The 19,607-nt window shown below is 40.8% G+C and overlaps 2 protein-coding genes across 14 annotated transcripts; one reads left to right on the forward strand and one right to left on the reverse strand.

Annotated features, from left to right (window-relative positions):
* Window positions 1–12: 12 nt before the first annotated feature.
* ift54 (intraflagellar transport 54) lies at window positions 13–14,843 on the reverse strand. Of its 10 annotated transcripts, none has more exons than XM_085434692.1 (16): window positions 14,587–14,843; window positions 12,461–12,529; window positions 11,260–11,421; window positions 10,519–10,647; window positions 9,851–10,261; window positions 9,634–9,705; window positions 9,247–9,270; window positions 8,541–8,616; window positions 8,295–8,312; window positions 7,202–7,289; window positions 6,214–6,303; window positions 5,837–6,002; window positions 5,714–5,750; window positions 5,526–5,602; window positions 744–961; window positions 13–521 (listed from the first exon to the last, which is right to left on the reverse strand). In XM_085434692.1, exons 1-16 carry the CDS (start codon window positions 14,707–14,709, stop codon window positions 356–358), a joined length of 1,926 nt encoding a protein of 641 aa, XP_085290818.1. In that variant the 5' UTR covers window positions 14,710–14,843; the 3' UTR covers window positions 13–355. The 10 variants fall into 10 exon arrangements, with proteins under 10 accessions (XP_085290818.1, XP_085290817.1, XP_085290822.1 ...); XM_085434691.1 differs by having other exon boundaries at window positions 7,202–7,292; XM_085434696.1 differs by having other exon boundaries at window positions 5,837–5,972; window positions 6,214–6,300; window positions 8,295–8,315.
* A 106-nt stretch (window positions 14,844–14,949) lies between these two features.
* agr1 (anterior gradient 1) lies at window positions 14,950–19,524 on the forward strand. Of its 4 annotated transcripts, none has more exons than XM_085434700.1 (9): window positions 14,950–15,136; window positions 15,596–15,675; window positions 16,114–16,238; window positions 16,427–16,490; window positions 16,768–16,820; window positions 17,489–17,565; window positions 17,667–17,730; window positions 18,215–18,298; window positions 19,367–19,524. In XM_085434700.1, exons 3-9 carry the CDS (start codon window positions 16,139–16,141, stop codon window positions 19,414–19,416), a joined length of 492 nt encoding a protein of 163 aa, XP_085290826.1. In that variant the 5' UTR covers window positions 14,950–15,136; window positions 15,596–15,675; window positions 16,114–16,138; the 3' UTR covers window positions 19,417–19,524. The 4 variants fall into 4 exon arrangements, with proteins under 4 accessions (XP_085290826.1, XP_085290827.1, XP_085290824.1 ...); XM_085434701.1 differs by having other exon boundaries at window positions 14,950–15,059; XM_085434698.1 differs by having other exon boundaries at window positions 14,950–15,675.
* Window positions 19,525–19,607: the final 83 nt, after the last annotated feature.

Below are 19,607 nucleotides of genomic sequence, written 5' to 3' on the forward strand. Positions count from 1 at the left end.
GATTGGGTTACGTTAGTGTGCAGATCATAAAGATGCATTTTATTTATTCATTCATCTGTCAGTGTTTTCAGCTGCTATGTCTCCAGCATCATCCACTTTTTCCAATCCATCATCTAGTTTTTTGGGAACAGTTTCAGACCTCTAAACCGTCGAGCGGCTCTTTCAAGTACCAATATCTTAAAGTGGAGTAGGAATATATTTGGGTCCATCTCCTGGTCTGAAAACCTAAAAGTGGTCCCGTAATTCCACAACACCTCCAAGAAAAATGGCCTTACCATTATTCTGAATCAGAACCCACTCCCACCTGAATGTTCAGTGCGTTTTTGGGGGTTTTCTTGTGCATCTTGTTTCTTGTTCAGGTTCTGGAGGAGACCTTGATTCCAGTCACCATTTTCTGGATCTTCTCTTCATTCTTCAGTATGTTGGACCGTACAGCACAAATCTTGTCCTGCTGGTCCTTAATCAGCTGCTCCAGCTCAGCTAGCTCAGCTTTAAGAGGCTCCACTGCCCGATCTGTCGCTCTGCAGCACGCACACACAAAGAAGGGATACAATAATTGTGTGCATGAAAGCAGAAGATGACTTAGCAGCTTGTGAAGTACTGATAGTCGTCTTTCTTTTTTTTGACTGTAAGAGTACAAAAAGAGTATAGCTAGAATCACAAATGTGTGTGTGTGTGTGTGTGATCTGGTGTTGGAAACAGCACAAAGATTAAAAAGTGTGTTAATTATTCGGTGACTGAACCTCTGCTCCTGCAGCAAGGCCTGTGCGTGCTCCTTGTTTTCCCGCCGCCAGGAAAGCAGTTCAGCCTGCATGGCATCCATGTCCTCCTGGATGTAGTCCATGATCTTGCCTAAAGGTAGGGAACTACGGCACACCAGCTGAATGGATGAGCGCAGCCGTTCGATCTCTTTTGTCACCATATCCCGCTCCTTTTTCTGCGCTGCTTCAGACACCAAATTCTGAAAGGGAAGGTGGTACGACAGGTGAGGTCGGGTGGATTAAAAACATTGAATTCAAAACTTGCAAACATCAGATTCTAAGCACACGCAAGCTGATGACGTGGGACGGTTTCCCACTCAGCAATGTTTCAAACAGACACAAATCACTTGTGTGTCCCCAGACCAATACACAATAAACCCTCTTTAGGAATTCCACCTTTTTCAGCAAAGTCTCAAATATCCAGAGCCAGAGCAGGGCTGCATTTAGTGGTTTGGGATTTCAAGGCTAAAAATGTTAGGCGGGAATTCTACCAACCTAGCTGTATATATAAAGATCAAAGGTGCTGCTGAATTGTGTTGGTTAAAGTAGGAGGACGGGGCTGACTGGCTGCTGAAGGCTTCCAGTGTATGGTGTGCGGCTAAAGTGGACGGACGGTGGGGGGGGGTGGGGGTCGCTCTATGTCAATTACACTCAGACCCTTGATGGAGAAAAGGAGGGGAAGGTATCAGGGAGGGACCTCCCTCGGTAAGGAGCAAACCCAAGGATGTTTGCTCAGCTGGGATTCGCGAGGCCTGAATGTGTGTGCGTAATTTGAAAGCACTGCAAACTGCAACCTTACAGACACACACACACACACACACACACACACACACACCCCAACCAGAGGATCAGACGAAGCATACAGTGAACAACCCCCACCAGCAAACTTGGTCTTTAAGTCCTGTTTATTTTAGTAACAGGCTGTGGCAGTGGGGTTATTTTACTAAAGTATTAAGTAACAACTCCTACACTTATGCCTCCTTTCAAGCTTGGCCCAAATTATGCTATTTGGCTTCACAAATGGCAGCACCTGCCTTCACGAGGCAGAGGAATTCATAGTTGCAGCACAGTGCAAACTAAATGACAGCTTCCTCATTCAAACACACCGACTGTCACGCCCCCAGCTGAGCAGTGGAGCACATATGGTTGGCGTAGCTGGCACTGTAGCTTTTGCCTTATCAAGGCACCTCTTAAAACAAACCAATCGCCTCACTAATTACAATTCTGAAAAGCAGCTCGACTAGACGAGACCACACAGCAGAAATGACATCAAACATTATTGTTTGCCACCATTTCTCTGCAGAGGGAAAGCACACACTTCTGTCGACCTCGCTCTGCTGTTCCTTTGTGGTAGCGCAAGAGTGTGAGGGCTGAAATGCCTTGGCCTGCTGGTCCCCCCAACAAGGTGGGTGGCTTTCCACTGCGCACCATGAACCCTGCAGCTAGACAAATACTCTATGGTTCATTCGGCCTGCCTGGCTGCGGTTTGGTCTGCACAGCCCAGACGGGACCCATGGCTTCATTCTGTTTGCCATCCCCATGCTACCTCCACACCCCCACCACTTCTTCTCTGTTGGAAAATAAAAAACTTGGCATGAAAACATGACCCCTTGTACATGCGCACTCTGTCCATGTAGATATAAATCAAGCTTTATGGAGGTCTTCGTCGGTGTCTGCGAGACCTGTGTGCTCCTAGTTTTCCTTCTTCTCACCCAGATCACAGAACAATATTTAGACAAGGTGACCGCAGAGGCGCAGGGGCGAGAGAGGAGGAAAGGGGCAGGTTTTCCCATTATCTTAGACGGCGATAAAAGCACGATGCAAAAGGAAGACACGACCTTTGGCTGATGCCAAAGAAGTGGCTGTGGACTCAAAACAAAGAGGTTTTAGGAGGTTTTTCGAAGGTTTAAACGTTTTCTCTGTCCCGTGGAGCTGCATTCATTACATTTAAAAACCTCCTTCAAAAGTTGGGACGGCAGACCCGAAAATCTCCAAACACTTGATTATGACATGGTGAGGTACAATACAAAGTAAAATTCACTCAGTCATCACATGCCTAATGAGCTTAATTAGGAAATGCATGCAAAAATGTGATTTATGGAGCGCTTGTGGGGATTTTCTGGCGTAGGAGAAAAACATTCTTCAAAGAATCCTCTGACATGAAAAATGGCTTGTAAACATGGGTCTGATTAACTGGGAAAACAATGATTTAGACGTGAGCTGTGTCACTGATGGCGTAACATCAGCTTCCTTAGAAGAGAGTGCAAACCTGGCTATTACCGTCACAGCAGATGTCAGCTGCTTTCCTGTAAAAAACCCGAGAGGTGAGCCAGGAAGCGTAATCACAGAATGAGATTTAGGGTTAGTTTTCCTAAAAGTTTATTCAGAAGTCTTGCTAGATCATAAAAATAGTTTGAAGTCAGTGAAGTAAGGAGGGGAAAAAAAATGAGGTCACAGGATGTTGTTAGAAGGTCATTGTGGCCCACTGGGGAGACATCGAGGAGCAAACCCCTGGGGTGTCAGGTGAAGTGAGAGGAAACTTCCAGGGGACCGCTGGCTGTACTGCAGCAACCGGAAAATGGAAACTGAGCTTTAAAAAAGCTTCATAATCTTTAAAAGGTTCTCATGGAGCGACGGCTTTGAAGGTATTAAATATATCATCAAGGTGGAGTTCAAGCCAGAAAACAATTTTCAGCTGCCTTCAGGTAGGTTACTCAAAAACCTGACCAAAACCTGTCAATATGACCTCTAAAAAAGTAATGTGACTAATGGAATGCCACGGGGTCATTTCCTCATGTTTCCACAAAAAACGCTCCATGTTTATGAAGACACAGGTCTGGAGAGCCGAGTATTTATTTTCTTGACAATTCTGCAGAGAGTATTCTGGCCCTCCTGCTCCGTGACTCTCACTCAACAGCCATCCATTTGTATGCCACGGGGTTTATTTATACACTACAAACCTTCATCAAGGCTAATTTAATGGGGGGAAAAAAAGTACACAAAAATTCTTATGAAAACGCAGCTGTTGCAAGGAGCGGATTCTGTCTAAATAGAAAGAGAACCATCTCGGAATAATATACAAGGCCACCAAGAGGTCATGAGGAAGGTCATCCCCAAAAATATACAGCAAAGACACGCACACAGTGCTGGGACACGGCAAAATATAATCACTTGGCTGTTTAAGTGTTCCCTTTATTTACATCAGCAGAGAAAGAACACAATTAAATTAGGACTAACAAAGTGGGACAGAATAAAGACTTCAAATATACAAAAAGGCCAGGATGTGCGTACTGAGCCTGATGCTAAATCAGTGTGACTTGCAACTTACTCAGACACTGTTTTTAAATACTGGTATTAAAATAATACCACTTGCAGCAGCATAATTTCAAACTGCACACACCAATGAAACTCAATATTTACATTTTTGTGCCTGCGCATTTTACTGTGATTACAATAAAAGAAAAAAAAATCTACTCTAAGCTGACCTCTCCACCCTTTCATGTCAGGAAGGAAGTCATTATAGTTCTTTATACAGCTGACGAGGAAAAGCCAATAGCGGCAGAGGGGCGAACATTCGACTGCAGATCACACAGGAGAGTCGAGGATGGCAGACTGGAGGCCCCTGAAATCTGAGGAGGCTACATTAAGAAAATTAGAATAATCTCCGCAAGCGTGCGCTCACGTTACTCAAAGAGCCGGTTATTCTGAAGGTTTCCTCTGTGAGTGTCTGTTTGCACATGTGCACGCTCGCACAACAGTAAGGTTTGTTAAAAGCTGGGCCAAAACATTCCTGCAGGTGTGAGTTATGAGGGATGATGCCTGAAGTCGCAGTTTGGAAGAGATAGATCAGCAGGGTGTTTTTGCATGAGTTACAGGCCAAAACAGTGCATCCATCAGAGGCAGGGTGGTCAGCTTCAGTGAAGTGGACCACCCAAAGCAGACAGCATACACCACCTCACGCCACGGACTACAGACCAAACTGCAAGCTTCACACTGTCTGATACTCCAAATATTGATGGAAGTCTCTCGCTGGCTGATACAAAGGCTCACTGTGGGGAAATGTCGAACGTGAGCAATGGCAGAAGCATGTCACCTTGAGAAAACTGGTCAATCGTGTATATTATGAAGACTAAAAGTCAAAGAGGAGAAAATAGAAAAACAAACAAACAAACAAAACAAAAAAACGATAAAACCGAGCGCTTCTGATCTGTGTGCGAAACCCACCAGTCCCCAAAAAACAAAAACACACATCAAAAAAACATGTATATGTATAAAGACGTGTAAAAAATAGAGGGCATGAGCTAAAAAAAAGCCTGTTTCAAGGATTGTAGATGCTTTTAACAAAATAAAGCAGTATGTAACTTGAGATAGTGGGCAACCCAAGAAAACAAGCTCACTTTGCTCCAGACATCTTGATGAGTGTGTTAATTGTGTGTGTGGTCCTTTAAGGCCCATACTTGCTTGTTTGGTGATTAGCCCTTCAGCTTCACTGATGGGGAACATTTTTGTGGTTTCGAGGCAGTGCAATTACACCTCCCCACTTCATTTGTTTATATCTTTCTTTTGATAATAACCAGGGTTGCGCTGTGTTTTTTCGGTGTGGTAAGAGCGTGTTCCCAAGGAGCAAGCTTTCCAGAAAGAATGACTGAGAGAGATGGCGGAAAGGTTCAACCCAGGTTTTTGGTGAGACTAGTTTTTCGGTAAGAGCCAGGCTAATATTGCCCTCTAGTGGACAAAAGCGAAATACTTCTACACGGCCAGTACCTGTTCTTTAGATTTCAGGGACACCGGGGACGACTCGTAGTCTTTTTTGGTCTCAAGGATCTTTTTCACGAGGCCACCTACAGTTAGAGAAAAGTAATTTCAGGAGATTCAGAAGAAAATGAGGCACTGCTGGAATTAAAAACACACACAAACACACACATATATATATTTTAAATGTAGCTCTGTACCGTGTTTCTCATCTTTGTCTAGTTCTTGGGTAGGTTCCTGTAATAGATAAGAATAACAGAAAATATAGTAACTACTCCTTGCTTAGATTTTTCTATGAAAAAGTTACTGTTCAAGTCACTCACCACCTCCACTTCAGGAGCACCTGAGGGTGGAGGGACTGCCTCCTCCACAAGAAACTGTTCATCATCATCCTCATCTTCCTCCGCGATCTTTTTTCCATCCATGATGACGGGTGCCGAGGGCTTGGCACTAGAGAGCCTTAGAGACGAACAAAGAGGCTGACTCATTCTAAAGAAGATTTAAAAGGCAGGAGCATGAAGAGGAGAGATTCATGTTGCTTGACTGCTGTGTGACTGGTTAGACTTGCTGCACTGCTCCACTGTTCAAAAACCATTTAGACGGGCTCAACATCTAGTAGGAACTAAACTAGGCGAAGAATGATGTCACACAGCATAATCTGAACATAAGAAACATTAATGAATATGAATGATGAAGTCACCTCTCAGCCGGGCTCGCATCAGTGTAGCTTTCCTGTCTCTTGACTCGAGGAGGTGCTGGGCGAGCACTGCTGGGTCGTGCTATTTGTCTACTGTTGAAGAATGGAGAAAAAAAAAAAATCAACCATAATCTAAAAGACAGCTTTACATTTCATTTTTTTATAAACAAAACTGAGAACAGCAACAGATGCTGCTGCACCACAGCTGTTCCACCAACCAATCAAATCGTTTCCTCTCCTTATAATCCAAACTGTAAAGTCTACTGGAGGTTTGTGCATAACATTGCATGATATGGTCATATCGTGTAGAGCTCAGTACCAGCACCTTCAAGTGCCAGCAACACAATGATTGGCACCTATAAGATAAGGCATGCTGGTAGAGTGGACATCATAAACACTTCATGGTTCCCCTGTGGTGAGGAAATAGGTCCAAAGTGTGGACCAGCATTAGAAAAAAGAGCAAACATTTTTAGGTGAGGAAAAAGCCCGGACAATATTGGCTCTAATGTCATCATTTAATTCCTAAAACACGCAAAAGCAATGTTTCATCCCACAGGATCTTCAGGCATGTGTCCTAAAGAAGTTCCAACCCTAAAACAGCCACAGAGTGACTTTTTCCTCAGTACACTGTGATAAAGCGCCTCAGAACGAGTCCAAGGAAGCATTTCTCTCAATCTACTTCTGTTCTTTTTTCCTCGGACCTCCCAAACATTGACAAATAAGGCTAATGTCCAGAAATCTCACCTCGCTAATGGTATGTTAAAATATTAACTGGTTACCATACACTAAACTGCAACTGTGAAATTACATGTCATAAAACTTCCTGAAAGTATTCATGTGTGTAACTACCACTCAATCAATACAACTTTTTCTATGTGTGTGTTTTATGACAAACACAAAATCCACTTCAGTACTAAAACATGTAACTTGAATAGCATCTGCATGTGACCATGCACAGTGGCTCATTAGTGACAGTGTTAACTTTAAAGACCTGGAAGCCATGTCAGATGACGCTGACGATCCTCCAACTTCTCCATTTTCTTGAGGAACAGGTCTCTGGGATAAATGAACATCTCCATCTGCTAAAGAAAAATAACAGATAATAATTCGCTTTGCATAACATAACAGGAATCCCTCCCATAACAACATTTTGTATTCTGACTCGTCATAAAACACTGCATGACCAAATATGCACCAATGTTCCTGAGCTAGCTTTGTGCTCTATTATAAAACTCCTAAAATCTTTGATATGATTTAAAGACTCATTTAGCATCAACTAAAGCTCTTATTCTTTCAGATCTCCAGTGGCTTAAACTCTCACCTGGATGCACTGATGTATACTTCAAGCTCCTTTGACACCATTGCTGGGTGAGGCTCTCGTGATTTCTGACCACGCCAAACTAAACTACACCTTTCTTTCAAACAGAGTGCAGTCAGAAGCAAAACAGGTGCAAAAGAGGGCAGATTACTGCCTGGTGCAGGTGGTACAGCACACAGGACGAGGCTTTAAAATCTCATTGTCAAAGCTTCCACGGACAGATAAAAAAAAATGCATTTTTACCGTAGCTCTGCTGAAATGTGAAGACTGACTGGAATTTCTATAAACCATAATTGCTTCATGGGGCTATTTGTCCTGCTGTTATCTTTCCCACAGGTGTGGCTCCTATTCATTTGCATGCAGGTGAGTTTGGGTTGGGTCCCATTGAAACGCTGTATTTAATATTGACCTTCACAAACAAACCTGAACGACTTGTTCAGAGGTTTTAACAAAAAAAATAAAAAATTTATCGTTGTTAAACGGTAAGTGAGTCATTCAGTCACTGGCTCACTTTGTTACTCAGACCGGAATATCAAGTTATTTCATACCTTCTACTGTCACCGCAGAGGTAGTTAATGTATCTGCTAAGGTTTGTTAAAGGTGTTACTGTGAGAGTAATTCGATTGATTTATGCACACAATTAATGTTCAATCAGTATCTGAGTTAACCTTTTATGTTGACCTTTTTTTAAGGGACCGATTTCATGGAATAACTTAAAAACTTTGGTTTTCTTTAAATGAACTCATAAAAGAGAGCAAGCACTTACCGCCTTCACTGTCAGATTCTTCTGCAGGGAAACAAATAAAAAAAAAAAATGTATTACTTACACAACAATGTAATCCCTGAAAAGGATAAGTGGAAGAGCAAGGCGAATGAGCAAGTTACTTTATTATTGAAGCGTAAAAAGAAAACTATCAAACTAAAAAGTCTTTCTGCCACATTTTTATTAATTATTAAATATATATTCTTGCTGTCAATGAATAAAGCTGAAGGAGGGGGTGCCGGGTGTCACCTTGATCTCCCATTTTGGGTCTTCGCCGCTGCCCCTTGGCAGATGCAGGCCGAGGTATTCTCGCTGGACTCTCAGACTGTGTTAAAGGAAAACACAAAAAAGAAAAAAATGGATGACTGACGACAAGCACACACAGATGTAACTGTAATTAATTATTTTATCTGAAAACTGAAATCTTTGTCATGTAGTAACATTTTAACATAACACAGAAAAAAAAGGGCTGCGTCCCTCCTGAAAAACAAAAGAGGCTGTGTCGAGGTACAAAAGTTTCAAAACCAAACATTTAATATAATAACTGCAGAGGCATTAAGATTATATCTCACCCAAACAGACCGCAACAATATCGAGGGAGATGTAGGAAAGATTAGTAAGAACAAAGCAAAGCTAGAAATGCAGACAACTGAGAATTTATCATGTTTGTCAACCAGCTGTGAACCCTGCTTTACACTGAACTGAACAACACGCGACAGTACAAACACACTGCCACACCAAGACATCATCTTGTGATGTGTTAGAGGAGAAATACGAAACTCAGACATTCAAACATTTATTCTCCAGCTAAACAACAGAAACACAGGGAACTCACTTCCTCTAACACAGCCCAGGAGGTATTTAAACACAGTAATATCAAAAGGTTTGTAACTGTACTGGTAGTGGATCTGAAATGAAGAAATCCCACTGAGACCTTTTTTCAATGAGTTTTTACCTGGTTCTCAGCTGCTTCTGTGAGCTGTGAAGACAAAAATACAAGTCACACAATCATCACATGTATCAGTTACACACTGAGTGAGGGAACACAATCTGCCACACTACAGCCTGAAGTAGTCTTTAACCACGCAGCTAGCCACCCACTACATTCAAAAACTAAATCGTCTGCAGTAATACCTCTTCAGCTGGATTTGGTTCCTTGCAAGAATAAGAGGCAAAAAAAAAAAATCAGAAAAGAAATTAGAATAGTTCATGAGCCCGTGTGATGTGTCAGGATTAATAATTCAAGCGTAAGCAAATGAAACCACTGCACCTCTCTGTCATTAATGTCTGTGAAACTCAGAAATGATTTGATTTGTCAGATATCTGAAAATACAGATCTTACCGCTGGTGCAGGTTTGGCTGTTTTAATGGGCTCTTCAGGGGATGGTTTTTGCTGTTCCTCTGATATTCGGACCTGAACGCACACACAAACAACTGTAAGAACTACATTCTGTTGTTTTTCATGTATTTGTTCAGTCACACACTGTATATTTAACATGTTCTAAGCTGAAACGGCGACTGGAAAAGGGAAATGTGTGCTGTCCTTGCTGCAAACATACCTTGCTGTTTCCACTCTCTCCACTTCTCTTCCTCTCATCCCCATCTTTGTGTCGGTCTCTTTCTTTTTCTCTGTCTCGATCTCTTCGTTTTTCCTTGTCTCTCTCTCTGTGAGAATCTTGCTCTCTTGTCTTTTCTCTGTCTCTCTCTTTGTCCTTTTCCCTGTCTCGATCTCTCTCTCTGTCTCTGTCCCTGACTCGTCCTTTGTCTTTGTCTCGTTCCCGGTCTCGACTCTTGTCCTTGTCACGGTCTTTCGCATGGCGGTCCTGTTCGCTGCGATGGTGTTTTTCCGAGCGCTCTCTGTCACGACGGTGCTCTTTCTCTCCATCTCTGCGTCGGCTCTCCTGTTCTTTGGGCTGGTCTGGGTCTTTCTGGTCCCGGCTGCTGCTGCGCTCTGTGATCTTCTTCTTCTCCTGAAATAATATATTAACAGTTATACATCATGCAGTTCACAGTAGGCCTAATCATTTTTTTAAATCCTATTGAAAAATGTAAATATAAATATATATATATATATATATATATATATATCTCTGAGGTGTGCTACAAAAAAATTCTTTGCAGTATTTTGGTGTGAACGTTAAAATATAGATTCTGAGGACATCTGAAGAAACATTAATATGTCTGAAAGTGTTAGATTATTTAATGGATGCCATTTAAGAAGACTCACCTCTCTATCCACATGATGTTCCCGTCCCTCCCTATTCTCCTTGTCCTGGGACCTAGAGGTACTGGCTTTGGTTTTAATGTCCACTTTTTCTCCTTTAAGCACTCGCTTCACTGCGTCATCACTGGACATCTGCAGTTAAATGTACAGGAGGATCAGACAATGTGATAAAGTAAAACTCACTGAACAGCTTTAAACAGCATCTACGTTCCAAAGTGTCCCTGAAAAGGAGAAACTTTATGATTGGATTGAACCTTAAATCTGAAAACTCTAAGATTCGGTTGAAGGGGAAAAAATAAAAATAAACACAATTCAGGAAAAACAGCCCATTTAACAGTTCTTCACTATTCATTAAAATGTCAGGCTTGTGGGAATTCGCTTTACTTTTTGTTGTTGTTCTTAATTTGTTTGCTGCTATTAAATACCATTACTACAGCAATTGTAACCACATACATACATTTATGGAGCAACAACCCCAGGCATCTGCTCATCTGTTTACACTCAATCTCCAGGGTTCAATTAAATACTTTCAATGTCTCCCTGAGGCAGCCAGACAGTTTTCCCAATCGAGCAATATCTGGATGTGAAAAATAACACATACTTCATTTTCCTTTTAATGGAGAGCTAGTTTCATTTGTGTCTCGGATATAACAGAGACAACATGAAAAATGGATAAATTAGTGAAATAAGAGTGCGTTCTTAACTTAGCTTTTCAGCGTGAGTGTGTAATCTAATAAGACAGACCTTGTTGAGGCAGCACTTGGCGATGGCCTGCAGCAGCTCGTTGGTTTTCTCTGGTTCGTGGCCGGCTACAATGCGGGCTGGCTTTGCTGCCAGGGGCTCGCCACTGACCAGCATCACAACGTCAATCGCTTTCTGAAGGAAGGCTATTTTTGAGTCCTTATCCTAGAAAGAAAAAGGGTGACAGTGCACAGGAGGTAACTCCAACGAGATTCATTTTCGGACACAGTTTAGGATGATTAAACAATCTGAGAAATGTGGATCTTTGCAGAGATTAGCTGAAGTTACTTCTGCCTTAGATGAGCATCTTGGTTGAGTCCGGTATAAAATAGCATGCAAATAAACTATAATTGGCCCATAATCACCATTTGTGTCCACCCTTTAACTCTGACACCACTATTTTCTTCATAATGCTACTTACATTACAGTAAGTATATTTTACTTTGCAGGGTGTGAATCTTAAGTCTACCACACATTGTAAATGTGACTGTGCCATTTGTAGAGTATAATTGTTAGCTTTCAAATCCTGAACCTCAAAGGGCCAATCAGTCTTGTTTTTAATAAGGCAGACAAAAGGTGAAATGGAACACCTGGATTTTTAACAAGGACCATCTTTCATAATGGAGGAACAGACAAAAACACTCCTTTGATTTAATTCTTGGATGTTAATAAAACAGACCTTACTCTAGACTAATAACCCAGCTAAACAGCCCCTCTGGTCCATCAGCCTGCTGCATTTGAGAAGGCTGCCAACTGCATAACATAAGGACGTGTGTCTGGTGCAATCACCTGGCCCTTCTGTGTCGCATCTAATAGGGTGAGCTTTTCAGTGTTAATGCCTTTATGAAATCTCTATTCAAAGCAATTAATAAAATACATAGCTGACATTAAAAAGTAGAGAAAAAGGCAAGTCTTTAAAAGATGACAGTAACAATATCAGCCTATGCCTTATGATTAAGCATTTCACAACTGAGAGCAATGTCTGAATGAGCTTTTACCAAAACTTTACATTTTTGTTTTCTTGTAAGGCGTTTGACCCCCCCACACACACACACAGTCATTACACAGGACTGTGTGACTTAATAATTGAGCAAGGCTGCTTCTTAGGTCATAACACCATTGCATTAAAGAGTCAATTAAAATCAAATCAAAGGAAAGACTGTAATTAGTGATATTATTAAGCATAGCCGTCAAACAGACGTACCTTTACACTGTCTGACTTCATTTCATTTTCTTCATACAGGCCTTTCATAAAACCAGTAGTCCTGATGACCTGAAAATGGTTGAAAAAGGGTCATTTTAAACAGACATGAAACTACAACGATATGCCATTTTTAGCTTCTGTACATCGAGAAGTTCACTCCGAAGTCTGTTTGTATGTATGTGCAGGAACAGTGCTTTTCACCTGTGGGCTAAAAAAAACAACAACAATTTTTGCTGAGCATTAACCTAAACATTAAAGTAACACAACAACCACAAAAAAACCTTTATAGCTTTAGCAGTTTATGCCCTACAGTCATATTCAGACATATTCCTAGTCAGAGGAGGGGAGTCCAACATGCCGACACTCTTCCCTTTATCAAATATGCATGAACCTGGAGTGAAATATAAGACTGCTGAACAGGTGAGAATGAGTTGGCACCTCTGTTGAGAAGAGCGTAAGAGATTTTACTCTGCTTGACACCTTATGTAAAAGGAGTCAACTGTGCATATAAAATGCTGAAAAAGAAAATGAAAGAAGCCGCAAGTGAGCAAAGCAAGTTTGATCATAAAGATCAGCAGTGTACTAACAACAGGGCTCTGACAACAGGCCGTGGAGATGATGCAGTGTTTCCTGTGTGTGTATGTGTGTGTTTAAAGAACCATGATACTATTGCAGCAGTTGTACTTACTCAAAATGGATCTTTGGAAGGGTGGCCACAGACAACATTAGAATACATTCATATACTGTCCTGTCATTTCTGACTCCTAATTAAATGGATGCCATTTAACCACCCAAAAAATTAAAAACTGAGAAAGGTTCTCTTTTGCCTCTTTTGTTTACACATTAGACTCATTAATCTTTTCTTTGAAAATTCCAGTAATCTTAGATTTCACAATGCCAATGATGATATTTATCTAACTAAGGGAGGGAAAAAACTGTTCTGAGGTGGAAAATCACCTTTATTGTACTTATATTGTTTCCTTTCATCCTATTATACTGGCTGTTATTTCTCTCATGCACGTACTTAAACATCACATTTAAAAATGGCTAAGAGAAACAGTATTCAATTCCATTCAAGTTTATTTGTATAATCCAAATTCCCACAAAAGTTGCCTCATGGTAGGGTTATCACCTACAGTGTTAAAGAACTCCAACAAACAAGTGACAACCTATGAGCAAGCACATTGTGATAGTAGAGTGGAGTAACTCCCTTTTAACAGAAATCCTCCAACGGACGCACGCTCAGGGAGGGGCAGAGGAAAGAGAACAGAAAAGAGCACATAGGGAGTCAGGACAATAAAATGCTTTCTACTTTCAGAAGTGCCAGGTGTAATCACAACCTACACCCATTCTGAACCAGAAAACTCTCACGTGGTACAATTGCTTGTCTAATGCACATAAAATACCTGTGAGAGTATGTAACTGACCCTGATCTGTATCTGCACTTCTCTTCATCTGAGAGTGTTTTACTCTAGGCCACAGAAGACAGATCTTGCTGGCAAACCCCAGAAAGCCATCGGCTATAACTTAATCATATATGCATGCCTTGCAAGCAGCTTTAAATAAATGAAGGGAAATCAAAGAAACACCAATTATAGCACAGCCTGTGCTTGTTTTTAGCTGAACCATAAGCTGATCAGCATCTGTGTTCTCAACGTGACGGATTCAAGGAACCTAGCACAGGTTCATCCTAACTGGCAGGTGCCCTCCTTTAAGCCAGCAGCGGGGGAAAACGGTTTGTTGATTCGTGTGTGCGCTCAGGTCGTGCCTAGCAACAAGACGACGCTGCTGAAACAGCTAGCTCACTTGCTAACCCACCATATTAACTAAAGCGCAACCTGTCATTTAAATGAATTGCTAATGCACCCCTTGACTATCGGGATTAGTGTTACTGACAATCTGGAGCCGCAGAAATCGGAGCTTACAAAATGTTCCGTAATATTCGCGAACTTACTTGGTTAGCTTCATGCTAACTTTTATGCATTAGCCGGCTAACTAGCTCCCGTGTCTGTGTTTTTAACTTAGAAGTGGCATTGGGCTTTGCTAGGCTTCTGAGAAGAGTGTCGCGCCCCTTAAATAAAATCCAGCTTGCTTTCTCGAGTGTAATGTCAGCAGCTGAGTCTCACCTCACTGAAGATATCGTGCAGGTATCGAAAAGGAGGCTTGCTTAGCAGTTTCTCGGTGAGCGGCGGCTTCTTTATCACTTTGCCCAACGTGTCCTGGGTCTTTTTCACCACTGCCGCATTCATGGTAGTAAATAAAAAGCCAAGCTAAGTACTTTTAACCAAGAAAAAATACACGAAACTAACTAGGAGTGAAAAACTTAGTGACTCTGTCGCCTGGTTGCTATGTCAATGTCCTGCAATCCCACAGTGCATCATTTAAGAGGACTGCGCCTGCGCCAAGGGCTTACAGTTGCCAAGCGGTTTTTGTGTCCATAGCAACAACTAACAATCGGCTAGATAAATGGCTAGACAAAGTAGATAGATAGAAAATTCTTTATTATTTCCGCCAAAACAGAACAGCGTGGTTGAAAAGAGAAGCAACTAGATAAAAGCATTCAATATACATACAAAATAAAATAGGCCATTCATCAACTGTAAGTTTTGGAAGCCAGACTACAAAGATACAGTACTCGGAGTACACGAGGCGTAAAGAAGCATTTACCGAGTTCCGGTATCAGTATTTGCAACAACAGAAATTAATTCACTCTGCCCCATAAGTTGTGGAGACTATGGCCAAAAATTGATTAAAATTAAAATGGGCCATACATCCCTGTCTTTATTCGGGCATGGAGTGGGAGTTTCCTTTATACCAACACGTGGAAGATTCATAGAAGCAGTTTTAGGAACAACTGTACTTTCAGGGTGACACTTTTTAAGAGAACGAAATTCAAATTCAAATAAAAAGTTATTTTGAGTTATTTATTTATTCTTAATCCATAGACTGAAGTATCATGTAAAAGCCCATAAAGTATATATATGTTTTTAAACTTACAGAAGGGATAATAACCAAATTAATGCTAGCTTCCCTATCTGCTGGTGTAATCCCATTACACAGTACAATTGCTTTTAATAAGGCAGTGCGTGCTTGTTTTGTTTTTTTAAGCCTAATATGATATACCTGTTTGACAAGTTCGATAGAAAAGAAAATCTGAAAATAGAGAGCGCACATAGGAGCGTCAGAGCAGATGCTTGTTGCTTCATATTGACGAGGTAAGAGATTTACCTGCTACCTGAATACCTTCATTTACTTTTAAAAAAAGTATTATGATTCCTTTCAAAGCTAGCTTTTAGTGAGATGCCTCACTAAAGGTTTGAAAATGATTTGTAAATGAAGGAATCTTAATTATAATTATCTCAAATTACACTTTTTCACATTATTTCAGAATTGATATTTTCCCCATTACAAATACAAGTGTGGTAACTATGTGTAGAATTACAGCTTATAAACTATTTTATTTACATGGTCTCAGGTGAACCATTAATGAATTCTTGCTTGCTTGCATACCGCCTTGTAGTTAGGTGTGTTTGGTGAGTCAGTGCAGCTCTAGATATCTGTCAAATGTGAGTCAGGCTAAAACTGATTTGTGTTTTGTATTTAAATATAAATGTCACTGAATTTCCTTGGAACTCATTTGCCAACTTTCACAGCAGCTCTCTGAAAGGACAAGGAACAATGCTTCGCTGGGTCTTGCTTGCTTTGCTCATTGGCCTCTGTGCCAGTGCCGGGGACCAGAAAGCTAAAAAGAAAGTGAAGAGTCAGTCCTTGTCAAGAGGTGGGCAAATCTACTTTTGTCAATATTCACAGCTCCAGTTAATGTCCTATAAACCTTTTCATAAGATCGTGTATAGCTGTCAGACACAATAAAATCTGAACTTTGCTTGTTTGGGGACATAGTTAATGTACTGGGAACATGCAGCAGTGTTGTTGACCTATCACTGTATTTTTATTTCCTGCCTGCAGGATGGGGAGGTGGTATTAACTGGGCCCAAAATTATGAAGACGGCCTAGCAAAAATGGCCAAGAGGTAGGACTCTAAACCTTGGGTAAAGGTCCTGGATGTCAGTTTATTTTGTTCGGATAAGTCTGTTCCTTTGTTGTGTCTTTCTGCGTTGGAATGACGCTCCATTACTTTTCCATAAGGGAAACACATTATTACTTTAATCTTCATTTGTCTGTAAATCCAGCATGGGGACTTTGCTTTCTAAGGCATTTGGTTGTGTAAGACTGCCTTCACACCCTTCACTGTGTTTATTGTGTTGTGGAATGTACTGAGTTCTTACTCTGTGGTTTTGCTCTCACAGTCAGAAACCTCTCATGGTCATTCATCATAAAGACAACTGCCCACACAGTAAAGGTACTGCTGCTACTTTGGTTTATTAAGTATGCGTATATATTAAAAAATATAGGCTTGCACCTCCTGCGCTGTCTTTCTCACTCAGACTTGGGCTTGTTTGTTTTCCCGGGAAACACAATGGGTGCATTCTGTAATACCCACAAAGCAGGCAGTGAAGTATGTGAGAGTTATGTTCATAAATCACTCAGCTGGTTTTGTGAAATAAGCTCAGTGGAAGTCTCCACTGGCATTTCTTAACCCATAAACAATGAAGACCACCTACAGAGTGAAGTCTGGCTCTAAATTTTGAGTTTTGCTACGGTGGACCAAAAGCAGCCCGTTCTGCATCCTCCCGCTGAAAGTCTCAGAACACTGAAGCATTTTGTTTGATTGCAGCAAGTTGCATATATTTTTTATTAGTAATGTGTCCTCATTTTAACAAGACAGGATTCATATATTTATAGTGTGTTGTGTATTCCCCTACGTGATATTCTAAAGGTCCAACCTGCCAGACTTGTTTCTGACTTGTTAGGCAATTTTATAAATGCAGTCTGTAATAACTTAACAGGCTTTACCTCCTTCTGACATTTAATAGGCAGAATACATTTATTAATATTTCCATTCATAATTCATTCATAATTATTTGAAAGCCAGTCTAAATATAATACTAAACCAAAGTATTTCGACAGACCTGAAGAAGGCATTTGTTGCGGATAAGACTATCCAGAAAATGGCAAAAGAGGATTTCATCATGCTCAACGTGGTGGTAATTAAAGATATGTTACATATGCAGAAAATATATATATATATCTATAAATATTTTATTATTAAAATCATGTGCAATAAATACTATATTGTTATACACAGGAAGAGACTTCGGACAAGAATCTGGCACCTGACGGTTACTATGTTCCCAGAATCCTCTTTGTTGGTAAATTCTTACATTATTAATATAATTTCAATATAGAAGAACAGATTGTTTACTGTCCTTGTCTGAGGTTGAACAGAGATACAAACATAGCACAGAATAAAACCATTCAAATACAAACAGCGCCCCTTCATGGTGGAGTCTCTAATGAACAGTGAGCCAGTGAAAGGCCACTAACACTAACACTGGAGTACTTCTGCTTCTTGTCCCTTCAGTAATCTGGCTGCAGCATTTCAAAGTAATTGTAAATGAGCAAGAGATGACTGACTAACTGCAGTCTACAGATGTCCAGTCTAGATATAACAAAAGCATGCATAACCCTGCCAGATCTAATGGTGTGGATAGTCCCAAGGTTCTTTTTGCTTCCTCACTCATTTTTCTAGATAAAGAATTTTACAGAAACATATTCAGTTTATAAAATGCACATCAGCTGTCACATAATACTGATTACTTTCCTGAGCTGTTCATGTGTGTGGTGTTTCTACAGATCCAACCTTGACTGTGCGCACAGACATTACTGGAAAGTACAGCAACCACCTCTACACCTACACAGCGAGTGACATCCAAGGCCGTGAGTGACTGTTCACTCTCTCTAATGACAGTTTGCACAGCTCACCTGTCAGCAGACTGCAGACACACTAATCCCCCACAGCTTGAACCCTATCCCTTCCTCAATATTTTGACAGAAATGACGAAGTTTTTTTTTATGAGATTGTTCTGACAGAAAGAATTTTGAGCTCCATGTGGATGTTAGTGAGAAACTTTAGCAGACTTGTAGCACTAGTAGCCAAAGAGGTGGGAGGTTTGCAAATGCAGTGCAAGGACAAAGAGTCAATTTTTTACGAGGAAAAGAGAAGGCAAGTGAGGAATGTGACACTGTTTTTTCCCGATATATTATCATTAAATCATGGCTTTGTCACTGGAAACTAAAAGCACAATTAACACACTTAAAGCACCAGCATTCATTATGTCTTTGCTGATTACTGTTATGTTACTGTAAATCATTCATGGAGCTATTCTAGGTCCAAACCTTGTGATTATTGGTCCCCTGGACATTTGTCTTTAATATATTTAAAATCTAAACACAATAAGAGTTGGCTATAGTGTATCCCAGCTGGGTACATCCTGGACAGGTTGCAGGGCTAATGCAGAGACACAGACAACCTTTCACACTGTGGGTAATTTAGAATCACCAGTTAACCGTTTGGACTGTACCTAGTGTGAACATGTAAACTGCACACAGAAAGGCCCCGGCCAGGTGAAGGAGTTGAACTCATGACCTTGTTGCTGTGAGGCAACAGTGCTAACCACGTCACCGTGATGCCCTGCCTGTAACTGTAAAAACCTTAAAACAAGATATATTTAAAAAGCACAAAGTGAATCTGCCATCTCTGAAACAAACCCCATAAGAAAAAATATATTTAAAATAAGAAGTTGAAGCACCCTGAAAAGGATAAGCAGAAGCGAATAGATGGATAAGAAGTTGAAGCCATTAAATGTGTAGTAAAGGAAAAGTAGTTGCAGGTTTAGGTTTAGTAGGAAACCTAAACCTGCAGCTTAGGTTTAGGTTTCATTTCTGAACTACTTCACTCATGTAAGAGCACTGCCTTCCTCTTATTTGTCCCCTCTTTGTCCACAGTGGCCGACAACATGAAGAAAGCCAAAGTCCCGCTGCACAGCGAACTCTAACGTGGTGCCGGACGTCTCAGCATCTTCCACACATGACTGCTCAGTGGTCAGAACTGAATAATTTAAATGCTTTTGGTGCTCAATAAAACCAAAATAAAGGAAAAGAAAGTCATCTTCAGTCTTTCTCACTTTCATGCAACACTTAATATGTAATTAAACTACTCATTAAAAACACAGTGATAATGCTTATT

Source organism: Copadichromis virginalis, linkage group LG16 (assembly GCF_057382275.1).
Source record: "Copadichromis virginalis isolate Kocher_CV1m ecotype Utaka linkage group LG16, C_Virginalis_male_GT1.1, whole genome shotgun sequence".
Classification (NCBI taxonomy): Eukaryota; Metazoa; Chordata; class Actinopteri; order Cichliformes; family Cichlidae; genus Copadichromis; species Copadichromis virginalis.